Here is a 24,486-nt window from a genome sequence, read left to right on the forward strand (position 1 = left end):
GTCAGGAGAGAGTGAGATGCCGGTCTTCATGCTAGAGAGGTGATGGCTGAGACCTTAGAGTGGGTGCCCTTGGTGGACCACGGAGGGGGAATACAGATGCAGTTGCTCTGAAACTGTGACAGTTAGTATTTGACTATTATACTGTTACACTTTACTACTAATTCAAATCTACAGTACCCAGAGAAAGTACTCTGTTCTTTTAACAAAACAGGTGTAGTAGCTTTATGGGTTAAATGTTGATCCCACTGAAATCAATGGCAAAACTCTCATCAATTTCAACGGGGATGAATGTTCACCCAATGAGTTGAACCAGCATTAGCAGCTGTCACCACTCCAGTGTTTCTTAGATTAATTGTCACGGAGGGAACAACTGGAAGACTAGTATAGAGTACTGGATACTGCATTTGGCAACTATCACAGCTAATAAGCTCTGCCTCTTATTCAAATCTTTTGATAAAAAAAAAAAAGTTATAGCGATAGACCCAGACTTTAACCAGAAGAAAAGTTCAATTAGTCAAAATATGTAGCAAACAACATTCTGATTAGCAGAATTATATCTACACACAAAACCTTAGTACCCTTAAACACAACTGGTTTCTTAACTATTGAAACTAAAGTTGTATTAGGTTTTATTACTGGATATATTTTCAGTGCAGGATAGGTTAGTAGACTCGTCGAATCATTAGGGTTGGAAGAGACATCAGGAGGTCATCTAGTCCAACCCCCTGCTCAAAGCAGGTCCAACCCCAACTAAATCAGGAACAATCCCAAATAAATCAGGACCAACCCCAAATAAATCAAAGAACTCCAAGTAAACCAGACTTCACCAAACTCAGAGAACTGGTAGGTAAGGTAACATGGGAAAAAGTTCAGGAGAGCTGGTCCCATGCAGAAGTCAGAGCAGCTTAAGGGCTGCCCTAACTTCCATCTGCTTTCAACAGCCCCCTAAGGACCAACACTCAAGTGAGAATCCTCAGAACACAAAGTGTGCTCTGGCACAAGAGCTGACTTGAGAACAGAAAGCATAGAGCTGTTTACAAGACACAAGGGGAATGCCCAACTGCCTTTAAGGAAGCTTTCTGGTTCCTTTTTGCTGGTGATCAATGCAAAACAGCAGGAGAGGGAAGAGGGGCAGGGTGTAAAGATCTGGCTCTATATATTTACATTCAAGCTTTCCTGTTGAAAGTTTTAGGCTATTTATATATGAATTATTACTTGCCTCTTGAATAGCAGCCATAACAACATGTTGAACAGACTCTTCTAGGGTCATTATATTTTGTATATGTTCTGTAATGGAGAAAAAGTATTTCCAATAGTTTACTTATGACAACATTTACTGTAAAATGGCTTGAAGTGGCATATGTTCTGCCCTTTCCGCAAAGCGGATATCAATGGATAATAAAGAACATGATAATTCTATGACAAATCATTTCCAAAAAAGTTATTGCTCTTATTAAGAATAGTTTCAGTGATGCTGACATATTAGTAAATATGGAGTGAGGCCCTATATACGTAGGCCCAATTCTCTCATACATTTACTCACATAATTTCAACAGGTTGCATCATATGGAAGTTTGCAAGATTAGATTAAGGACAATTTTTTCCTTCCGAAGTAGGCATATAGCTCAGAGAGAATTTGGCCCTTTGAACATCCTAGGACTAGAATATTACTGCAAAATGTTTTTGACTGCTAACTAAGAAAAAAGAAGAAAGAATGACCAGCTCTAAAGCTTCACAATGCAACCTTTTCCACAAAGGCTCCTGTTGTTTCATAGCTTATGTTATGCATAACAAAAGCCGTAATTTCTATTTATAGCATTTCACAACCCAAAATTAAACTACTATTTAAGACAGAAGGGCTTCGTTTAAACTCACAAGAGACCAAAATGCAAACTAAGGCTTTTCATTCCAGTATGAAAGTTGTAAATTTTGCAACACAACATATTAAAACAATTTAACATCTTGTTTACCATAGGTACTTCTAAAATTTACAGTATATACAAAGGAGTGAAAAGCCTTTAAATATCTACATTTCCAAAATTTTGCAAGTTTTCATTTGACCCTATTATGTCAGCTTTATTTGGTTTGAGTTTTCAAATTTTTTGGTGGAGAAAAACTTATCACTGAGATAGCACATAAAGTGCGATAGACGAAATGTCATCGCTAATGCTTTAATTCTCAATGCAGGATGATACCACCTGGCTTTCTAAATACTCACTGATGCAAGACTTTAATTAAATGACTATTTTTTTATTGAATAATCAAAAAGTGTTTTCCTGCACTGTAATGGGTGCTTATGTGGGCATTAACAAACAAAAAGCAACCACCTTAGACCTTTACAGATAAATAAGAGGTAGCTTAAACTATTAGTTTTAAAATGTATTCATTTGTAAATTTTATGCCTGGGCACATATTTTGTTATCAATCTGGGATTTTATATAGTATAAGTAATAAATGTAAAAGCCACTTTCCAGTCCACTTTTAACGAAAAATATTTGACGCCAGATTAAGAACCTGTATGCAGACGCACTTTCTAAAGTTATTATTAGTTTTTACAAACTCCAATTTCAAAGAGTTTATGATAATAATATTGTATAACACATTAGCAGAAAGAGGCTAATACCTACTGTTGGATTCAGGAACAGAAAGTATTTTTTAAATGAGACATCAATTCCATCTTATTCTCTATGCATGTTACTATTTGCTATTTCCTAAAGTAAGGGTGGCCTGAGGAGGTTGTTTGTTCCTAGGTATATCTTCAACAGGTGAAAACAGCATGTACCTTGTTTCTTTTCACAGTTGACTGCACAACCTAGAATAAGCTGCAGTAACCTGCCCAGCTCTGTAGGATCCGAATGTTCAGATATCTGATTTAAGTCAGGAACAAGTTCTTCTGAAATCTGCTGACCTAAAAACTGTAAAATATAAAAGGTAAGTTTGGCATTTCAATTATATGCATGATGAAGCTTTAGCATCCGTATACATATTCATCCATCCTGCAAAAAGATCTGGGCTGGGAAACACAGTCGGGACAAAAAACTGGAGATATTACTAGAGGTAAATATGACTTTGGAGACAGATGAGGAAAGACCCTGGACACTACCTTGGGTTACTATACACAGAAGAACTAGTTAAGTCTGTCACACAGCCTTTTGCCTAATGGTAATACTCAGGTAGCAATACTGAATTAAGGAAATAAGACTATGAAGAAAAATAGTAAGAAATTTGAAAAGGACTAGAAAAACAAAATAGCTGGAGGGATGTATTGCTTTAAAGCAGTATCTCCAGGAAAAGCCCCTAAAAAAAACAACACACACACACACAAAACACACTTACACCACCAATGAAAATATGCCATACTATATATTAATACAAAAAGGCCTACATTACAGCTAGATACTACGGTCATGAGTTCCTTAAAACGGATATGCAATAGCAATGCACTAACTGCATAAAATTCAGGGGGGTTATATCTGCTCAGCCCCTTGCACATAAATATTATATGATCACTAGTTACATGTTCCTGGAACAGGTGTGCAGTAATACAAAATACCTTTTCTGCATTTTAGATCAGTGGTCTCCAACCTTTTTACGCCCAAGATCACTTTTTGAAGTTAAGAGCAACCCAGGATCTACCCCTTCCCTTCCCTGAGGCCCCGCCCCTTCCCCAAAGTTCTGCCCTACTCACTCCCCGCCTCCCTCCCCAGTCACTTGCTCTCCCGTACGCTCACCCACTTTCACTGGGCTGGGGTCGGGGTTCGGGAGGGGATGTGGGCTCTGGACTGGGGACGAGGGTTTCACAGTGTGGGAGGGGCTCTGGGCTGAGCCTGGGGCAGGGGGTTGGGGGTTCAGGAGGGGGTGAGGAGTGCAAGCTCTGGGAGGGAGTTTGGGTGCAGGAGGGGGCTCCAGACTGGGGCAGAGTGTTGGGCTGCAGGAAGGGGCATGGGGTGCTGGCTCTGGGAGGGGGTTCAGGACTGAAGTGTAGGAGGGGTGGAGGTGCTGGTTCTGGGAGGAGGGTCAGGGCTGGGGCTTGGGGTACAGGAGGGGGTTCAGGGTGCAGGAGGAGGTATGGGGTGCTGACTCCGGAAGGGGGCTCAGGGGTGGTGTGGGGTGCTGGCTCTGGGAGGGGGCTCAGGGCTGAAGTGCGGCCTCCCACCAGGCAGCACTCATCTCCAGCGGCTCCCAGTCGGTGGTGCAGCGTGGCTGCCCCTAAGCCAGGCTCCCTGCCGACCTCGGCCCCACACCACTCCTGGAAAGGGCCAATGTGCCCCTGCGGCCCCCGGGGACGGGGGGGGTGGGAGAGCGGGTGGCACATGGCTTTGCGCACTGCCCCTCTCTGCAAGTACCGCCCCGGCAGCTCCCATTCCCGGCCAATGGGAGTTGCGGGGACGGTGCTTACAAGCAGGAGCAATGTGTGGAGGGAGACCCCTGCCCCCAGGGCCGTAGGCCGCCCTGGCCGCTTCCAGGAGTGGCGTGGGGCCGGGGCAGACAGGGAGTCTGTCTTAGCGGCAGCCCAGCTGCACAGCTGGAGATCACGACTGACTGGGAGATCCTCCAGGATTGACCAGTCGATCATGATCGACCGGTTGGTGACCACTGTTTTAGATAAACACAATTTACGATTTAGTTGAAGAGAAGGGCATAAAAAAGTAGTCTGTTTACATTATTATATTGTGTTTGTCAGGAAGGTGGTTATCCTGCACATAATCACAGAATGAAGTATCTTTTTGCTTAAAAAAAAAAGAAGAGGTGTTCAAGCAGGCAGAATTAGGGTTATTTTGGGAATCCTAACTTTAAACTGCCTCACTTTATAGCAATTCAAGGCTCAAGATTGGGTGGTGTATTAACAGTTGTCATTTAGTATCCTTTTCTTAACAATCAAATAGAAAAAGTACTGTGTTCAAATTATTATTTTGTCAAAATCTGCATGTGCATTTATTTAAGTGTCTGATCAATTTATTCAAGTTTTTTGCCCCCTCCCTGCAAGTTTTCCAAAACAATTTGCCTGGGGTCTTAGAACAGAGATTAGAAATTTCAGTTTAAGAGATTGCTTTGGAAAGTGACAATAAGGAGCTTTAAAGAGGAGTGACTATCTCAATCATGAGTAAAGTAAAATTATCCAAGGAGTAAGTGGATTCTGGCAAAAATAAATACAGATTTTGAAAGCTTACTGTGGAGAAAAATAACTAAGTGATTAAATGTCAAATAAGATTATCCTTGCTTATGTAAAAAAAATGCAAAAAATATATTGAGAATGCTGCATTAAAAGCTAAGCGAATCTGTTTTTTCTATTAGCAGAACCTAAGAGCAGCAGCACAACATGTTTCACGGGATGTTTTCGCCCCAGGGATTTCTCATCCAAATACTTATAAGGCCTCGCCCTGGTTAGCTTTTAAAGCCAAATAAGGTCGCATACTTTCCCACAAAAGGATGCTTTTATAAATACGCAATATCAAAAACCTCACTTTCTTCTTATATGGCAGCAAGCATGTTTCTGCAGGATACACAATTATTAATGTCATAGTAAAAAAGCAGAATCAGGCCGTGGAGAATTTCACTTGCAGCTGGCCAAACATGTCTGCTGCTAAAAACATAATGGACTAGACAGTGTAAATTCACAGTGTTGAGTTCCAAAGAGTTGCCATTACTTGGTCAAGTCACAGCATGTTCGAGAAATACTCATCACTCCACCCAAACAAGTTTTACATGTAGCTTCAGTATTTTTCTATTGAGAGAATTTTCATTTATACCACGCTCTAACACACATTTCACAAAAAGAGTATCATTATAGGAAAAGTTTAGTATTATTCTATAGTTGGGATTAACTTTAGCAAAAAAGACCAATCCTTATTTGTTATATGAACAAAACCAACAAAACTGCTGCTTTTTCCATACCTCATGATAGTAGTCCATAATTCCTTGCAGAACCTTTTTCAGATTACTGGCCTAACAGTGTATAAAAGATAACATTGGTTATATGCTACTATTAAGAATAGATACTTTTCTCTGACTAAAAACAAAACAAGAAAAAGTTTAATCTGACTGCATTTTATTTTCATTTAAAAATCTACACAGTAGTTTTATGAGAAATATGTAATGATGCTGGGAGGGAATTAAGATGAGAAAGGAACTGCATGTGAAGCATAGGTCATGGTAAAATATGTTTCAGTCAGTTACATACAATTTGAATGTGTGTGTTAATTATTGCTCTTTTTGACACCTCCCCCAACACTGTAACATAGTAATATTAGATAAACTCAGGAAACATCGTCCTAAGCGACTGCAAATAGCTTTTGCCAACTTTCATTTTTGGTACCTTTATTCTCCAGTTGTCACCAACATCTTCTTTAATACGGCTTAGCCATGATTCATCAAACCAGGCAACATCTCTAGAATAAAAGTAAACTGTATTTACTAAACATTAAAATGGCATAATTCAAATGAGACATCAGACCTCCAGCGTTAGTTTTATATTAGAAAATTCACTACAGTATCTGAAGAGGTACATTATTGGAAATTTTCTGTCCTGGCGAGTGAATTCTACTGAATAAGACATCAAAGCTAGGTAGTGAAGACACTCCACCCTGTCGGGCAGAAGGAATTTTGAGGCTTCAAGAATATAGTGCAGGGGTGGCCAACCAGCAGCTCCTGCCAGGAGCCAATTCTGGGAAAAAAATGGTAGGTGCTCAGCACCCACCAGTAGTCCTATCAGTCCCCAGCCCCTCCCGCCTGCCAATGCCTCCCCCTCCTCCCCGCCCCATCAGCACCTGCCCCTCCTGCTCGCCTGCCACGGCGATCAGCTGTTTCGTGGCATTGCGGCTCTGGGAGGGAGGGGGAGGAGCACCCAGCCCCCCTTCCTCCCCCAGCACCTCCCGACATGATCAGCTGTTTCATGGCATTGAGGCTGCTCTGGGGGGGGGGTAGGAGGAGGCTGGGTGTGCGTCCTCGCTCCTCCCTCTCCCTCCCTGAGCCACCTCAACGCCGCAAAACAGCTGATCGCGATGGGAGGCACTGGGGGAGGGAGGAGCGAGGACCTGGTGCACAGCCTCCCCCCGTCACTTCCTGCTCTGTCTCCTTTTCTGCTGCCCCTGTTTCGCACCAGGAGGCTCGGGGAGGGAGCAGGGAGGAGGGGGACATCTCACTGGGGGAGGGGGCGGAATGAGGCAGGAAGAGGCAGGGCAGGGAGGGGCAGGATTGGGGTGGGGACTTGGTGAAAAGGGTGGAGTGGGAGGCGGGGCCTGGGGCAGAGCCAGGTGTCCAGAAACCCCTGGCTGGAGCCTGGTCTCCTTCAATAAAGTACACAGTGACTACTAGCTGGTGTGGAAATTTTTAATCAAAATTTTTCTTACACCATCTAACAATGGAAAGCAAGTGCAAATGGAAAAGCAAATACACAGATGAAAAATCGAAGCTTCCAACAGGAGTGGGAGCATAAGTACTTTTTCGTTGAACGTAATCATAAGGCCATGTGTCTTCTTTGCCAGACATGTGTCTCTCAGTTCAAATCTTCAAACTTGCAGCGTCATTTCGCTTCTAGCCATGCACATATGGATCAAGAATTCCCACAAGGTTCTGAACTCTGCACTTTAAAATGGAAAATTTTGAAAAAACAAACAGATGTAGAAGCCCAATTCTTCACCAGATTTGCCAACCGATTGCAGACTGTAACCTTAGCCTCCTATTATGTGGCCGGGCACATGGCCCGTATAAAAAAGCCCTACTCTGAAGGCGAGTTTATAAAAATGTGCATCACTGATGTGATTTCAATCTTGTCACCAGAGAACGAGAATCTACAGAAGAAAATTTCTGGCCTGCAGCTTTCACGCCACACAGCAGAACGCAGAATCTCCGACCTGAACAGTGACACTGAATGGCTACTGCACTTGCAACTTCAGCACTGTGAGTATTTGAGCATCGCTTTGGATGAGTCGTGCGACGTACAGGATAAACCTCAATTATCGGTATTTGTCCGGACTGTGTTGTAAGGGAAGAACTCCTGGATATCGTCCCACTAAAGGACAGAACTCGTGGACGAGATCTAAAGGAGGCATTGATGTTGCTAGTTGTGAAACACCACTTCCCTTTACAGAAGCTCACTGCTATTGCAACAGATGGGGCTCCATCCATGTGGGGATCTGTGAATGGATTAGTAGGGCTTTGTAAATCTGACGAGAGCTTTCCCAAATTTTGGGCATTTCACTGTATTATTCATCGGGAAACACTCGTATCTAAAAATCTCAAATTTGATCATGTCATGAATCCAGTCTTGCACATTTTGAATTTCATTTGCTCAAATGCACTCAATCACAGACAATTTCAAAATCTAGTCAAAGAACTGGATGAAGACGACTTCCCTGCTGATTTGCCATTTCACTGCACAGTTCGATGGCTCTTGAGAGGTAAAGTTATTTCCCGTTTTTTCGAGCTCCTGGAACCAGTAAAATTGTTTATGGAGGAGAAGCAAAGAATACACCCTGAGCTTACAGATCCTGCGGAGGTTCTAGACTTGGCATTTCTTGCAGACATGCTGCTGCATTTGGATAAACTAAACGTGGACTTACAACGAAAATTCTGGTTGCTGTCTTATCTAGTGCAAAGTGTATTTGCGTTCATGAACAAACTGCAGGTGTTTCATAGACAAATGCTTGAGGGAGAGCTGACACACTTTCCCTCAATGTCATAACTTCCAGACAGATCAAAAGAAGATGCACAAGAACCCCTAAAACAGAGCACAACTAGATATGCAAGCATGATTAAAGATTTTAAGGACAGTTTTGAGGAAAGATTCCAAGATTTGCAGCAGAAAAGACCTCAAATCAGATTTCTGATTGACCCTTTTAGTGCTGAAGCCGATTGTCTGAAGCCCCCTTTAGTTACTGACGAAGCAACATCCCAGATGGAAATAATAAAACTTTTGAAAGATGACAGATTGAAATTTGTTCCGAAGACAGAGGGGACCCTTACTTTCTGGAAATCTGTGCCAAAGGATAAATACCCCCAACATCAGAAGTGCGGCCCTAAAATTAATCTCGATGTTTGCCTTGACCTATCTTTGAGTGTCTGTTTTCTCAACACTCAAAACATGTGAAATCCAAGCACCGATCCGTTTTGACAGACTGCCACTTAAGAGGACTGCTGCGTGTGAGCACAACTGAACACAAACCAAACTTCAAGGGAATTGCTGAAAGCAAAGATTGCTAGAAGTCCCACTAAGTAAAACATTAAGACAAGTTGTTTTTATTATCGTTAACTATATATTATAAATGCATAATAAATATACATTATCAAATTATATGATTATGTGTGCATATATATATATACACACACACACTCACACACACACACACACACACACACACACGTATATAATCATTACATAATACTGTGGGTCTTTGGCAGTGTACATTGGTAAATTCTGGCTCCTTCTTAGGCTCAGGTTGGCCACCCCTGATATAGTGAATTAAAATTAAAACATAAATATCTAAAATATTTCTTTATTGTGCCTAGTTTTTGTGCTTTGTAACATCAGACAAAAAAAATCATGTTTATGTTTAGAATAAACAATTAAAAAAAATCTGAACTGACAAAAGCCAGCTACAGCAATTACAGTTAGAGTTAACATATTTATACACTTCTGCTATAACAATTTAATTAGTCAAAAGAATTAGGAAAGAAAAAGTTATTTGTTCTAGATTGTCATTTTACATAACTTTTTGTATTTCTTTTTAGAGCCACTAATATAAAGCTGTCCCACTGAATGGATCTTGCTTTCATTAGGAGACATTTAGAGACTTTAAAGGATCAGTCCATATGCATGCTATTAGTTTACCAATGGAACCTTTTAACAATATTGGAACAAGTTATTAAACAATCAATTTGTAAGCATGTAGAGGATAACAGTGTTATAAGGAATAGCCAGCATGGGTTTGTCAAGAACAAATCATGCCAAACCAACCTAATTTCTTTCTTTGACAGGGTCACTGACCTAGTGTAGAGGGGGAAACAGGATATATGATACATCTTGATTTTAATAAGGCTCTTGTCACAGTCTCACAAGTCGTTCTCATAAACAAACTAAGGAAATGTGGTTGAGATGAAACTCCTATAAAGTGGGTGAAGAACTGGTTGAGAGACCGTACTCGTTGTCAAACTGCGAGGCTGTAGTTACTGCAGGAAGATGCTAATTAATCTCTGCTGACTGTGGTAGGTGCAGTTTGTTAACCCAGACAAGATACAGAGATGGGTGCTGCCCCTTTGGTCAGAGGATCTAGGCAAAACAGTCCTCGGGGAGCAACCCTAAGAGCAGCCAAACCCAAGGAGTAATTTTGGGCTTAAAGTTGTGTAACTTCACGTTGAATCATTTTGTTACAGCCAAACCCTAAGAAGGTGGTTATCGTTGCCCTTATATAACATGTGCATACTATGTTTTGGAGCACGCTGGGAAAAGCACCTGCTTACACTTATCAAATTGCTAATCATCAAAGCTGTGTTTTAAAACAGGATATGACTCCGCATTAAACCCTTCTTTTCTCATCTGAGCCAGTGGTAAAAAGCCATAACACTATTTCAGTGACAGTCTGATGTTCTGATCTTGTGTCTGAGCTCACTGCAGTTTCAAACAGTGGGCTTGCCACCAAAGTGACATGTCCACTAGTGTTTAACTCCACTCTGCCACTCCAACCCCAATTCTCTGTTGAAATCTTAGCAGGACAGAAAAATATTTTCAATATCCCTCCCATTTTTTAAATAGGGGTTTTCCCATGATAGCTTCAATACTTGAACTATAAAAGCTCCTAATTACCCTTAAAACATAATGGTCAAGGAGTTGGGCAAAGCCAATAGCAGTACTACACAAAGACATGTAGGTTGAATTTCCAGTTCCTCTCTCTAAAAGGAAAGTAGAGCAAGGACTCAAGCACTGATATCCATGAAAATGGTGTCAAAGAGAAATGATGATCTTGTACTCCTTGCACCATGAATACTGCTATTGGGAATTTAAGGATAGTTTATCCCAATTAATTAACTGAAAAAACAAAAACAATTCATGAAGACAGACAGAAAAGAGAACAGTGATGATCCTAAAGTTTGTATTTCATATCATTTTTTCCACCATGAACAAGACACACCAAAGATTAGATGTATGCTCCCAAAACATTTTCCCATTAGACTATTCTGTAATAAGGAGACAAGATGGGTGCGTTAGTATCTTTTATTGGACCAACTTCTGTTGATGAAAGAGACAAGCTTTCAAACACCTGAAGAAGAGCTCTGTGGAGCTCAAAAGCTTGTCTCTTTCACCAATAGAAACTGGGCCAATAAAAGATATTAACTCACCCATCTTGTCTCTCTCTTACCCTGAGACCAACACAACTACAACAATACTGCAAACATATTCTGTAATAAATCAAATTTCCATAGCAAATTAGTTCTGAACAATCTATGGGATATAAGGGAAAATCTGTGCTTCAACTATGTTTATACTAAAAAAGCCAAACCAAAAGCTCTGAGGAGAAGAGAGTGGAGAAATTACTCCAAACCATCCACTCTATCGTGTTGTTGATATTCAGTCATAGTGACACTGTAAAGGCATCTTTTTCGCTCAATTATAACACCCATATCATACAAGTTGAGATATGTAACATTTTCTAGGAAGATATACTTCGTTATTCTGCATATCTGGTACTTTGGAAAAAGCGTGTGAAACCTAAATAAGAATGTAGAATAATTTGATATATACTTTTTGAACTTAACTGTCAACTTACATTTGATGAAGTACCTGTGCCATTGCAACACCATTTGTCAAGTCTTGAACATCTTTGCAGGGTCCAGAGGTATTAAATGTCTGCAACTAAAGAAAGGCAAACAATATGTTTCCAGTTCAACATAGAAAGAGACAGGGAATTAGACGCAATTATCTATTTTTCCTTAGTATGAACCTTTAGTAAAATGCCTCTTTATTTTAAGTAGCCTGGAACATCAAAATCTCTTCCACAAACTGAATAATTTGTAAACTAAGCCAATAAACTATTCCTGCTCAATACTCTGACAGAAAGGCAATTGCCAATATTGGTTTAAAATGTTCAAATATGCTGACCCAGTGTTTTTCCATAGTAGTGATATTCCTATCTCTCATTGTAAACTCAACTTGTGAATTAACATCAATTTGAGAGACTGGTGTAACATTTACTTGTTTCTTAAATTAGGTGACAAAGCTTTCATTTTGGACGTTTAAATCCCTCATCAAAAAATTTGCTTAAAAATAATAAAAAGGGAGGCATCAAGAGAAATATTCTAATTTCAAACAATCCCAATTCAATCCTTCATAATGTATATGTTAAATCAGGGGTAGGCAACCTGTGGCACGCCAGCTTATTTTCAGTGGCACTCACACTGCCTGGGGCCTGGCCACCAGTCCAGGGGGCTCTGCATCTTAATTTAATTTTAAATGAAGCTTCTTAAACATTTTAAAAACCTTATTTACTTTACATAAAACAATAGTTTAGTTATATATTATAGACTTATAGAAAGAGATCTTCTAAAAACGTTAAAATGTATTACTGGCACACGAAACCTTAAATTAGAGTGAATAAATGAACACTCGGCACACCACTTCTGAAAGGTTGCCGACCCCTCTGTTAAATATAAATGTCCCCCTCCCTTAAGACCTCTAAGATTATTGGGAAAAAAGTTATATAAAAACAGATAGAGATGAGTGCTTTTGGGTGGGGAAAAAAAAAGTACGGATACAGAACAGTTATCGCATTCTTCAATCATTCTTAGTTGTTTTCATATTCTTAGTGTGTGCAAGTGTTGCATATTGGAAATATACTTGTTTGGAACATGGGAGACTCCAAAGTCATCCTTACATTTTGGACTCCATATCAAACATATAACTAAAATTCACGAAACCCTTCTTTAACATATAATAGTACTATGAAGCTTTTACAAAAGAGCTGGAATACAAGACCAGGAGAAAGGTACATAACAGACAATGAACATTTGAATTTCCTAATGGTTGTATATAAAGAAGCGTTTCCCATTTAGTCTCTCATGGCTGGATACACAGTAACTATAATTTTATTTTTGTTCATATATTTCTATGTTAAGAATAAACATCACAGCCCCATATTCCATCTACCACCCTTCATCTCTCCTATGAAAACTGGTGTTATAGGAGCTGATAGGAGGAGATGGAAGTGTTAGGCAATCTAACAATTTCCATTATAAAAATGTCTTGAAACCTTTTAAGAAGCTCTAACACCTCCATTTTGAGTTTGCAACCTAATTAGACATCTTTTAGTGTATTTTTGAATGAAATTACTATTTATATTACCGTAGTGCCTGCAGGAGCAGCACAAAACATAAGAACATAAAAACAGCCATACTGAGTCAGACCAAAAGATCATCTAGCCCAGTATCCTGTCTTCCGACAGTGGCCAATGCCAGGGGCTTTCAGAGGGAATTAAAAGAACAGGTAATCACCAAGTGATCCATCCCGTCGCCCATTCCTAGCTTCTGGCCAACAGAGGCTAGGGACACCATCCCTACCCATCCTGGCTAATAGCCATTGATGGACCTATCCTCCATGAACTTATCTCGTTCTTTTTTGAACCCTGTTATAGTCTTCGCCTTCACAACATCCTCTGGCAATGAATTCCACAGGTTAACTGCACTGTGTGAAGAAAAACTTCCCTTTGTTTGTTTGAAACCTGCTGCCTATTAATTTCATTTGGTGAGCCCTAGTTCTTTTTCCTTATTTACTTTCTCCACACCAGTCATGATTTTATAGACCTCTATCATATCCCCCCTTAGTTAACTTTTTTCCAAGCCCAGAAGTCCCAGTTTTATTAATCTCTCCTCATATGGAAGCTGTTCCATGCCCCTAATCATTTTTGTTTCCCTTTTCTGTACCTTTTCCAATTTCAATATATGTTTTTTGTGACAGTGCGACCAGATCTGTATGCAGTCAAGATGTGGGTGTACCATGGATTTATATGAAGGCAATATGATATTTTCTGTCTTATTATCTATCCCTTTCTTCATGATTCCCAACATTCTGTTCGCTTTTTTGACTACCACTGCACATTGAGTGGATGTTTTCAGAGAACTATCCACAATGACTCCAAGATCTCTGTTTTGAGTGGTAACAGCTAATTTAGATCCCATCATTCTATATGTATAGTTGGGATTATGTTTTCTAATGTGCATTACTTTGCATATATTAACATTGAACTTTATCTGCCATTTTGTTGCCAAGTCACCCAGTTTTGTGAGGTCCCTTTGTAACTCTTCACAGTCTGCTTTGGACTTACAAAACTGCTCAAGAAATCTGCAAATTTTGCCACCTCACTCTTTGCCCCTTTTTCCAGATCATTTATGAATATGTTGAATAAGACTGGTCCCAGTACAGATCCCTGGGGGACACCACTATTTACCCCTCTACATTCTGAAAACTGTCCATTTATTCCTACCCTTTGTTTCCTATCTTTTAACCAGTTACTGATCCATGAAAGGACCTTCCCTCTTATTCCATGACAACTTACTTTGCTTAAGAGCCTTTAGTGAGGGACCTTGTCAAAGGCTTTCTAAAAATCTAAGTACACTCTATACACTGCATCATCCTTGTCCACATGCATGTTGGCCTCCCCAAAGAATTCTAGTAGATTGATGGGGCATGATTTCCCTTTACAAAAACCATGTTGACTCTTCCCCAACAAATTGTATGCATCTATGCGTCTGATAATTCTGTTCTTTACTACAGTTTCAACTAATTTGCCGGGTACTGAAGTTAGGCGTACTGGCCTGTAATTGCCGGGATCGCTTCTGGAGCCTTTTAAAAAAATTCCTAGAAGTTACAGGCATACTTCCAACATGGAGAGTGAAGCCAGATACAGCACTGCAGTAGACATTTTTACATGCAAAGTCCAGGATACAGTAGCCAAGTGTTTGATCACCTGCTTTGTGGATTCTTGCTGTTGCTACAGATTCACAGACAACAATTCTGCTCCATGCTCTGACTGGCCTCTAGTTAATTTCTGAGTACAGTTTAAGGTGTTGATTTCAATTTATAAAGCCCTAAAATATGCAAGGTCCTGGTTACCTTGGAGACCTCTTTACAAATGATGAAGCCGTTTCAGGAAAGGATTATCAATGGTGGAATTTGCTTCCCCCATCCATTCTCCAAAGCATGGATTTGCCAGCCTTTGGATAATATTGATTCATTCATCTGTTCTCCCACGATTTGGGTGATTATTTAAGCTGGGTTGGTGGAAGACCCTGTTTCAAGCTATGGAAGCATGAGACGACTGTTATGCATTATGTTTCATAAGGATTGTCCACGTGCCCAGAACATCAGAAGTTGCATTTAAGTTGAAATAAGCAGGCAGAAAAAGGGTCAAGCACAAAGAGGACATAATTGGAGTGTTTTATATTAAGATGTGTTTCTTATCCTACATTACAATAGGTAGGTAAGCAAAAAGTCAGTAGTCCCTGGTAGCATAAAAGGTAAGTTAGAGGAAGCAGCCCTAGAACAGTTGTGGACTAGTCTCAGCTTGTAACAGAGCAGCCCTCAACACACAGCAGCCCAACATAAGGATGGGCTTAGAAGCCTAAGAGTCACACTCGGACAAATCTGAATTCAGACCTCCAGTGCCATTATACTGGGAGAATAAAATTTTCAGTTTATGGGCATTCAGACCTAAAGATTGCAATGCACATCAATGTGCCATACCACTTTACTTCTATAAACATCTTCAGCCCTTGTTTAACCAAGTAAATAAGGCCTTTATGAGCCTTCTGACATGTAGTGCTACTTTATACATGCTGGTATCTCCTGGAATAGAAGCAACTAATTAGGATTAAAAGGAAAGAAGCGCTCGCCAGAAAGAACTTGCTCTCTGTTCTTCTTTGTTGTCCAGGGTCACTTTTTGATAGCTGTGAGGAACATAGGCAACCAAGATAAGCTGTTTATGTTATTATGAGGCTATGCTCACTTTTGCCTGAGAACTTTTTTTGTGTGCTTGCTATGTATATCTTTGTCATTTGATTTGCTTCTAGGTATGCTAGATACAGACGAACACGGCTACCCCTCTCATACTTGGTACTTCTGCAGTGTGTTTTTAAACTCATAATTGCTGGTAATGGCAATATGAAAGCAAATAGCAAGTGGTTTATATATATATATATAATACAGGTCTGAGCAATTTTCATAGATTTACAGGCTGATTTTGGACCTCTGAAGACAATGGAGGTTTGCAACTGACTTCCGTGGAAGCAGGATCCATTACTTGCAGTAGAATCATTTACAGAAAAGAGACATGAACTTTGCTAAACTGACTCAGTGAAGAGAAATATATCCCAGGAAAATACTATTCCTTACCCCATAGCCTACAGAAGTCAAAGGCACTGCAAAGGACCGGGGCATGATTCCCCAGTGCAGTGTAGGGCTGCCACAAGCACTGCAGTCCATAGGCAATCTCTGACAGGCTGCTGCAAGTTAAAGCATGCAGGAACAGCTTTAACTGGAGCTGGGGCCCATTTCAGCACCCAGTATAGCCCAGAATCCAGTTTAAATCACCTTTGCTCTCCACCCCATTGGGTGGGGCAAACACTTTCTGCCTTAGAAGCACAACTATTAGGCTGATGCATTGCATATGCCTTGAAGGGTGTAGTACACATCTTACGACATAATTCTTAATGTGATTTCTCCTAAGATATTGCATGTTCAGTCACCAAATAGCTATACATTTTAAAGTAGGACCATACACACATAGTTGTCAGATAGGTTTCTATGCTTAGATGGAGGATCCAGGCTGGAGGCTCTCCAGCTGCTACCATGGCTAAATAAGCTATGAAGACAGGTTCTGCCTCCAAAGAAATTTTGAATAGAAATGTTTACAGATTTTTTTACAAGTGGGAGGAAAGAAAAGATCATGGTCCAAACTAACATTATTCAGCCACTCATGGAGAGGAAGTCAACACTAAGAATGTTTACCACTGCCAAATGGATGAAACTATAAGTACAGTAACTCCTCATTTAACACTGTCCCACTCAACGTTGTTTCAATGTTACGTCCCTGCTCAATTAGGGAACATGCTCGTTTAAAGTTGTGCAATGCTCCCTTATAATGTTGTTTGGTTGCCTGCTTGTAAGATTCTGTGGAAGAGCAGCGACTTTACAAAGGAGCATTGCACAAGTTCTGCTTCTCCGCCTCTTCCCCCTCCCTCCCAGCGCTTCCCGCACAGCCAAACAGCTGTTTGGTGGGGCTTAGGACTTTTTGGGAGGGAGGGGCAGGAGCGGGGAAGCGCTGTGTCTCCGCTCCTCCCCCTCCCTCCCAGAAAGTCCTAAGTGCCGCCAAACAGCTGTTTGGCAGCACTTAGGACTTTGGAGGGGGGAGGGATGTGGCGTGCTCTGGAGAGGAGGTGGAGTGGGGGTGGGAGGAGGTGGGCCTGGAGTGGAGCAGGGACAGGAAGAGGTGGGCCTGGAGCATTCCTGGCAAAATCCGAGCCTGTTCTCTGGGGGGCTGGTCCACATTAACCCCCACTTCGAACTAAGATACGCAATTTCAGCTACGTTATTCACGTAGCTGAAGTCGAACTATCTTAGTTTGAACTTACCGCAGGTCCACACGCGGCAGGCAGGCTCCCCCGTCGACTCCGCGTACTCCTCTCGCGGAGCAGGAGTACCGGCGTCGACGGCGAGCACTTCCGGGATCGATTTATCGCGTCTAGACAAGATGTGATAAATCGATCCCAGAAGATCGATTGCTTACCGCCGGACCCGGAGGTAAGTATAGACGTACCCTGGGGAAGCTGCCGCCGCTGCTGCAAAGGTGTTTCCTAGTTAGTGTCCTTGTCTGCAGCAGGCTGTTCCTGTGTGGGGTAAGCCAGGGGCACTTCCCAACCACAGTACAGTACTGTACAGTATGCAGTATAATGACTTTTGTCTGCTCCAAAAAATTTCCTTGGAACCTAACCCCCTGCATTTACATTAAATCTTATGGGACAACTGGATTCGTTTAACATTGTTTCACTTAAAGTTGTATTTTTCAGGAACATAACTACAACGTTAAGTGAGGAGTTACTGTACAGAATATCTTAACTAAGGATTTCTTCCCCAGAGGCAGCCATTCAACATTCTATAATGCAGAATATATCTGCATCTTCCCCTGGGTCTGTAGGGGACCAAATAAGATTTTAAGATTGCAACTTCCATATATTCTAAATAAATCTCTTGACGATAATTAAAAGAACAACAACAGATAGCTTGAATATGGTGATCAATCTCATCTGCCGGAGTTATTCCAGACCTGCAATACTATCTACTAGAACTTGAGAGGATGAAATAGCTCCTCTAGATATCCAAGACTTTTTTCCTCCTTTGCTTATAAAGGGTAGTAGAAGCACTCAAAGGCTTGGCTACGAGCTATTTCCTTAGGTACTTACTGTCTCAAGGACATACAGCTTTGGGATCACAGGAGTTAAGTTCTGTATATTTTGCTTGAGAAAGCCTTCTAAAAGACATTATAAGAAGTATACATAAAGAACAGAGGGGAAAAAAAAGTTTCCTGTCAACATAACTAGGAAAGTAGGTTACTGACTATGGGCGTGATCCTGAGTGCTTGACTTCAGTGTGAGGTAAACACACTCATGCTTAACTTTAGGCACATAAGCTGTCCCACTGAGACAATGGAACTACACATGTGCTTGAAGTTAAGTATGTGTCTTTGCAGGACAGAGGCATAAGTAATGCTTGAACATCTTAAAGGCACGTCAGTGCATTGGATGTATGTATTTGTCATGTTATAAAAAAAATAGTCAAATTCTGCTCTGTTATCCTGGTGTAAGTCTAAAGTAATTCTATGTAAAAGCATAATTTGGCCACATGCTTCCTCTGATATAAAGCACAATGCTAAAGGAAATTCAAGAGAAGGAACTGCTTTAGTATGTTAAGAATCTACGTATACACTATCGTTCCAGGCACTTAAATATCTAAGACACTGACACAGGTATCCATGACACAAGCCTACTCTAAAGATAGCTTCCCCCTGACTGTTGCTGCAGGTATTATTTCCATTCTGATCTAAATGGAAAGTATTGTGGTTTCCCTAATATGAAGGGAATAAAGGCTCTCTTTCTGGGGGGACAATTCAGAAAATCTAAGTTTGACGACTAGTGTGGAAGTAATAGTGTTAGACAACAGAAGTTCAGTTTCTCCTGGGCACTTATAAATATATTTTTGTTAATTTGAGTAAGCTAACTTCTTAATATTTGAAAATACAGTATTCCATGACACAGCAGACTGAAGAACATACTAATTCTGTGATGCCTTTGAAATATTAAAAAGGCATCCAATATGTACAAATATTAGTTAACACTTGTAATTCACATTTTCCCCTCCCCCAATGGAGGATATGTATTTATGCTACAGGGATTGCATCAATAAAAATGCATAACCAAAAGGAAGATTATGCATAAGGTGAACATCCCTTTGTAATACTAATGATAATACAAACCACTTGAGCTTCTCTCTCATGACTACCCAGAATAATTGAAACCACTTAATATTATAGATAATTATAGCTCATAGGTCTCTAACTATTCCTTTCAATACAAAGCATCTTCTCCCCACCCCACTGCTATTTTGGAAGTGAATTATATATTAAACATAGTTATGGAAAATTAAAGTTGCACAGACTGTAGCAGCATATGGCTATTAATACCATTAAGCGTTCACTAACTTATGAGTTACATCAGTGAAATAAGATATTAGACCAGAAAAACAAAACAAATATAACAAACAACAACAATACATATATGGCAATACATACACGCTGCAATAGCAACACACAAACAATATGAACATACGGGGCCTGATTCTCATTTTCACTAAGGCCCCTTTACATTGCTCTAACAGTTTAAAGGGACCTTTATGTGGAAATAAATTATAATTACATTCACTTTATGATCCCTTTCCATGATTAGATCTGTATAAACAGCCAAGGTATAAATGAGAGTTAGGCCCATAATGTCTTAAAGCAGCACTAATAAAAATAAGTTAGACACACCCATTTCCACACTAAGAAAAAATTCTGGAATTTGGATATATGCTCAAGTTGTTCTTACCCATGCTGCGGCGAGCCTTAGGATAGACTATTTTTATTTGTATATTAATGGAAAAATTTTAAAAACCCTGAAACTATGATAAGATGAAGGAAAGGGAGACTGAGAAAAGATACAGAATTTAATTTTTGTACAACATGTTGAACATGTAAAACACTATGCGGGTACTAGCAGAAAAAAATGGAGTGAAGAAAAAAGCATGAAGTTATTTTTAAACTATTATGTAAGACTCTGAATTCCATGACCCGGTAATAAAACATACCTATATATTTACAAATACTTTACTCCGTATATGCATGCACACAGTTTGAATTTGTTGAAGGAGTAAAAAATGGGGTTCCCCTTCCTATAAGTACTGCTAAACCGTCTCTATCTTGGTTATTTTTTTATCCCTGCATTTCTAAATTACTTCTAAAGAGTGATTAATTCCCCTCCCCCATTCCCATTCGGCACCCACCAACTGGCTAGTATTTCCAAAGAAACATTCTGGACCAGATAGCCCTGGTATAACCTAACACTGGCTTTATATAATTCCTACTGCAAGACTCTCAGTATTTGGTACAATACAGTTCCACCAAAAATCTTTTGACAAAGCCACTTTGAACCTGCAAGTCCTGAACTACAGAGACAAGAAATCAGCCAAAATATGAGCAAAACTGAAGGGGAATGTTCAATTTCGATTAATCAAATTGTTTGTCGCACATGCAGCCCTGCACATTTTGAAGAGTTTGAGAATCACTGTACTAAATATTTTAAGATCTGACATTTTTGCTTTTGTCAATTGAAGTCTGCACTTTAAGTGTTAATTGGGTCTAAGTTTCCTTTTATTGTTTTTTGTTAATAATTTAACAGGCTTCCAAACCAAAGCTAATGCTGAAAAAATAATGATCAGACTCACAGGATATTGGTATTGAGAATGGTCAAACCTGCCCACTGCTCCAAAACCATTGTTATTGCAACGATGACTTGTTGGTTACAAGAAATGTCACTTGGTTCTTATGCAAATTATAACATAATAGCAATTTTTCTACCTATAAAAAATTTAAGTTCCAGTGCTTCCTGAATTTGGGGGGGGCGGGGGGTGGTAGTGGTAGATGTAGTATATCTTTACTTTAGTAAGGCTTTTTATACCATCTCCTATGACTTTCTCATAAATATATTAAGGAAATACAACCCAGATGGAGCAACTATAAGGTGAGTGCATAACTGGTTGGAAAACTGGTAGTTCTCAGTGGTTAACAGTCAACCTGGAAGGGCATATCGCATGGGATTCTGCAGGGATCAATTCTGGGTCTGGTTCTGTTCAATATTTTTATCAATGATTTAGATAATGGTCTACAGAGTACACATATAAAGTTTGCAGACAATAGCAAGCTGGGAGGGGTTGCAAGTGCTTTAGAGGGTAAGATTAAAATTCAAAATGATCTGGACAAACTGGAGAAGTGGTTTGAAGTAAATAGGATGATATTCAACAAGGACAAATGCAAAATACTCCACTTAGGAAGGAACACGCAGTTGCACACATACAAAATCGGAAATGACTGCCTAGGAAGGTGTACTGCAGAAAGGGATCTTGGGGCCATCGCGGATCACAAGCTAAATGAGAGCCAACAGTGTAACACTGTTGCAAAAAAAGCAAACATCATTCTCGGATGTATTAGCAGGAGTGTTGTAAACAAGACATGAGACGTAATTCTTCCGCTCTACTCCACGCTGATTAGGCCTCAACTGGAGTATTATGTCTAATTCTGGGTGCCCCATTTAAGGAAAGATGTGGACAAATTGGAGAAAGTCCAGAGAAGAGCAACAAAAATGATTAAAGGTCTAGAAAATATGACCTATGAGGGAAGACTGAAAAAATTGGGTTTGTTTAGTCTAGAGAAGAGAAGACTGAGAAGGGACATGATAACAGTTTTCAAGTACATAAAAGGCTGTTTGTTACAAGGAAAAGGGAGAAAAATTGTTCTCCTTAACCTCTGAGGATAGGACAAGACGCAATGGGCTTAAATTACAGCAAGCACAGTTTAGATTGTACATTAGAAAAAATTTCCTGTCAGGATGGTTAAGCACTGGAATAAATTGCTTCGGGAGTTTGTGGAATCTCCATCATTGGAGATTTTTAAGAGCTGGTTAGACAAACACCTGTCAGGGATGGTCTAGATAATACTTAGTCCTGCCATGGGTGAACAGGACTGGAGTAGATGACCTCTCAAAGTCCCTTCCAGTCCTACAAGTCTATGATTCTAAGATTTCCCTGCCCAATCTCTTACAGCCTTGGTTATTAGGTCAGAGGTGTAAGAATTAGCAGTATTTTCCCTTTGCATATTAAAAGGGCACAAAAACACTCCTGTAAACCATGATTCTTACTGATGCATAATTCAGAGGTCTGCAGTCTCTTACCATAATCAGGAAGCCGGTAAAAGAACATATCAAGTCTGATTTCTATTTCTTTCCACTGAATAGTTAGAGAAAATTAAAAATATTATCTCTCTCACACACACATTATAAAGTATAAATTACTATTTTTTAAAATTAACATGACTCTGCACAGGTATTATTTCAAGACACTGGCCAAAGAGGTTTTTTGTTTGTTTGTTTGTTTTTTAATGGCATGCACAAAACCACTGGCATTTTAGACAAGACTGTTGCAGATCTCTGACAACTTAAATGATGAGGCAGACTTGACATAAGTCACACTCAGCTGTGGAGAGAAACTTAAAAGAGAGGAGCAGATTAAAGAGAGAGAAGGAGAATTAATTTTAAACAGTGTCTCTCCTCATCTGGGGTGCAAAATGTTTATATGTTTAAGAGGTATATTTACAATCTCCATTTTTTAAACATAAAACTTCCTCCTGTGGGACTTTATTTTAGAAGCAGCTATAGTTATAAATGTTTAGTCAAACACGGAACTGCATAGGCTTTCATCAGAGGGCGAGAGATTGCTTTAAAGTGAACCTGAGAATGAAGGTGTCATTCTCCTTGTGACAGAGACACTTGGCGCAGGTCAGCCTCTTTGATCACACCCTCATAAGCTGGACTGTGGTCTAAGGTTGTAAGAGGTGGAAAGGAACCCCCTCCCCTCAAAAAAAAATAAAAAGCAAATACAAGATTCTGGATGCCACAGGTCAAGAGAGTCTGGAGTTAAAACCAAACCTCAAAGCAGGTTAAAGCATGAGAGAAGAGCTTAATGCTTCCGGAATGCTGGTAAAGGTAAATTTTATTCTTTGTGGATTTAAAATCGCAGTGTGAAACTAACACAATATTGAATGATGATGGGGACACTAACCAGGTTTGGGGGTTTGCCTCAGATCTAAAGACTAAATCAGAACTAGCTCTGTCCAGGTACTCCCAGCTTCTGTCACATTACAAAAAAAACACACCGTCATAAGCTTGAATTCAACCGGTTGTTTGTGTAGGCGGCGTGGATGCACTATATAGGGTGTGTAAGCTGAGAGGATATTACACAGGGCGTGAGGGGAAGGAGGCATTGCGTAGGAGGGCGAGAGATAATAAAGGGGGCAGTTTAAAAAGACACCCTCCTGCAAACCCCGAGGAGAGGAGAGGGGACAAGACGCACTCGTGACAGATACAAGCCACGCTGCTAATGTAGCGACGGGCACGGACATTATAGCGGGGGGGGGGGGGGGGGGCATTATACAAGATCGGAGCCCACGGGCGAGGGGCAAGGATACAGCGCGGGACCGCGGTCCAGGGGCACTAACTGGGATGCGGTGTTAACCGGGCACGGGGATGAACACAGGGGGCAGGTGCACAGGCTGGTGACAGTAACAAGGGGCGTTATGAGGGGCGCAGGGGGAGGTTACGGGGATCGCTTATACAGGATAGCGGGCAGCGCGCTGACAGGATAGAGCCCCCGCCCGCCCCAAGAGGGGTCAGGCCGCCCCGCCCCGCGCGCACTCACCCAGAGCATGAGGCTGTCGCAGAGCACCAGCTCGCTGGGCTTCGCCTCCATGGCGGCGGCGGCGGCCTGCTCCTCTGAGCGCTGGCCGGCTCCTCTCTCAGGAGCGCTACGTATCCAGCTCAATTCACTAATCTCACTTACGCCCAAAACAATGCGCAGTTTACGTGACAACACCTCCTCCCCCACGCTGCAGCGCCACTGTCACATAGCCACTCCCGCCCACTGTCCTGGGCCTTGACTGACATGGGAGTCCTCCAATCACTGCAAGGGAAGGAGGAGAGGCCTCCAAGCGCCTCGCCCACCCTGCATTTGCACCAATCAGGGAACCCAGAGGCGGGGAAGGTTCGGCCGGGGAGCGAGCGCTGATCGGGGTCGCGCAAGGGAGGCCGGGAGAGCTGCTGGCTGGGGCTCTAAGAGCGGGTGGGCGGCGACTCTAAGCGGGA

At 41.0% G+C, this 24,486-nt stretch overlaps 1 protein-coding gene across 1 annotated transcript in view; it reads right to left on the reverse strand.

The window, feature by feature from the left end:
- HOOK1 (hook microtubule tethering protein 1) overlaps window positions 1-24,216 on the reverse strand; it is a 44,135-nt gene extending 19,919 nt beyond the window's left edge. Inside the window, 6 exon segments of the mRNA XM_034779388.1 lie at window positions 1,220-1,287; window positions 2,783-2,915; window positions 5,896-5,946; window positions 6,317-6,389; window positions 11,763-11,848; window positions 24,044-24,216. Coding sequence (XP_034635279.1) covers window positions 1,220-1,287; window positions 2,783-2,915; window positions 5,896-5,946; window positions 6,317-6,389; window positions 11,763-11,848; window positions 24,044-24,094 — 462 coding nt within the window. The 5' untranslated portion in view covers window positions 24,095-24,216.
- Between the last annotated feature and the right edge of the window lie 270 nt (window positions 24,217-24,486).

This window comes from Trachemys scripta, chromosome 8 (genome assembly GCF_013100865.1).
Source record: "Trachemys scripta elegans isolate TJP31775 chromosome 8, CAS_Tse_1.0, whole genome shotgun sequence".
In the NCBI taxonomy this organism is placed as follows: Eukaryota; Metazoa; Chordata; order Testudines; family Emydidae; genus Trachemys; species Trachemys scripta.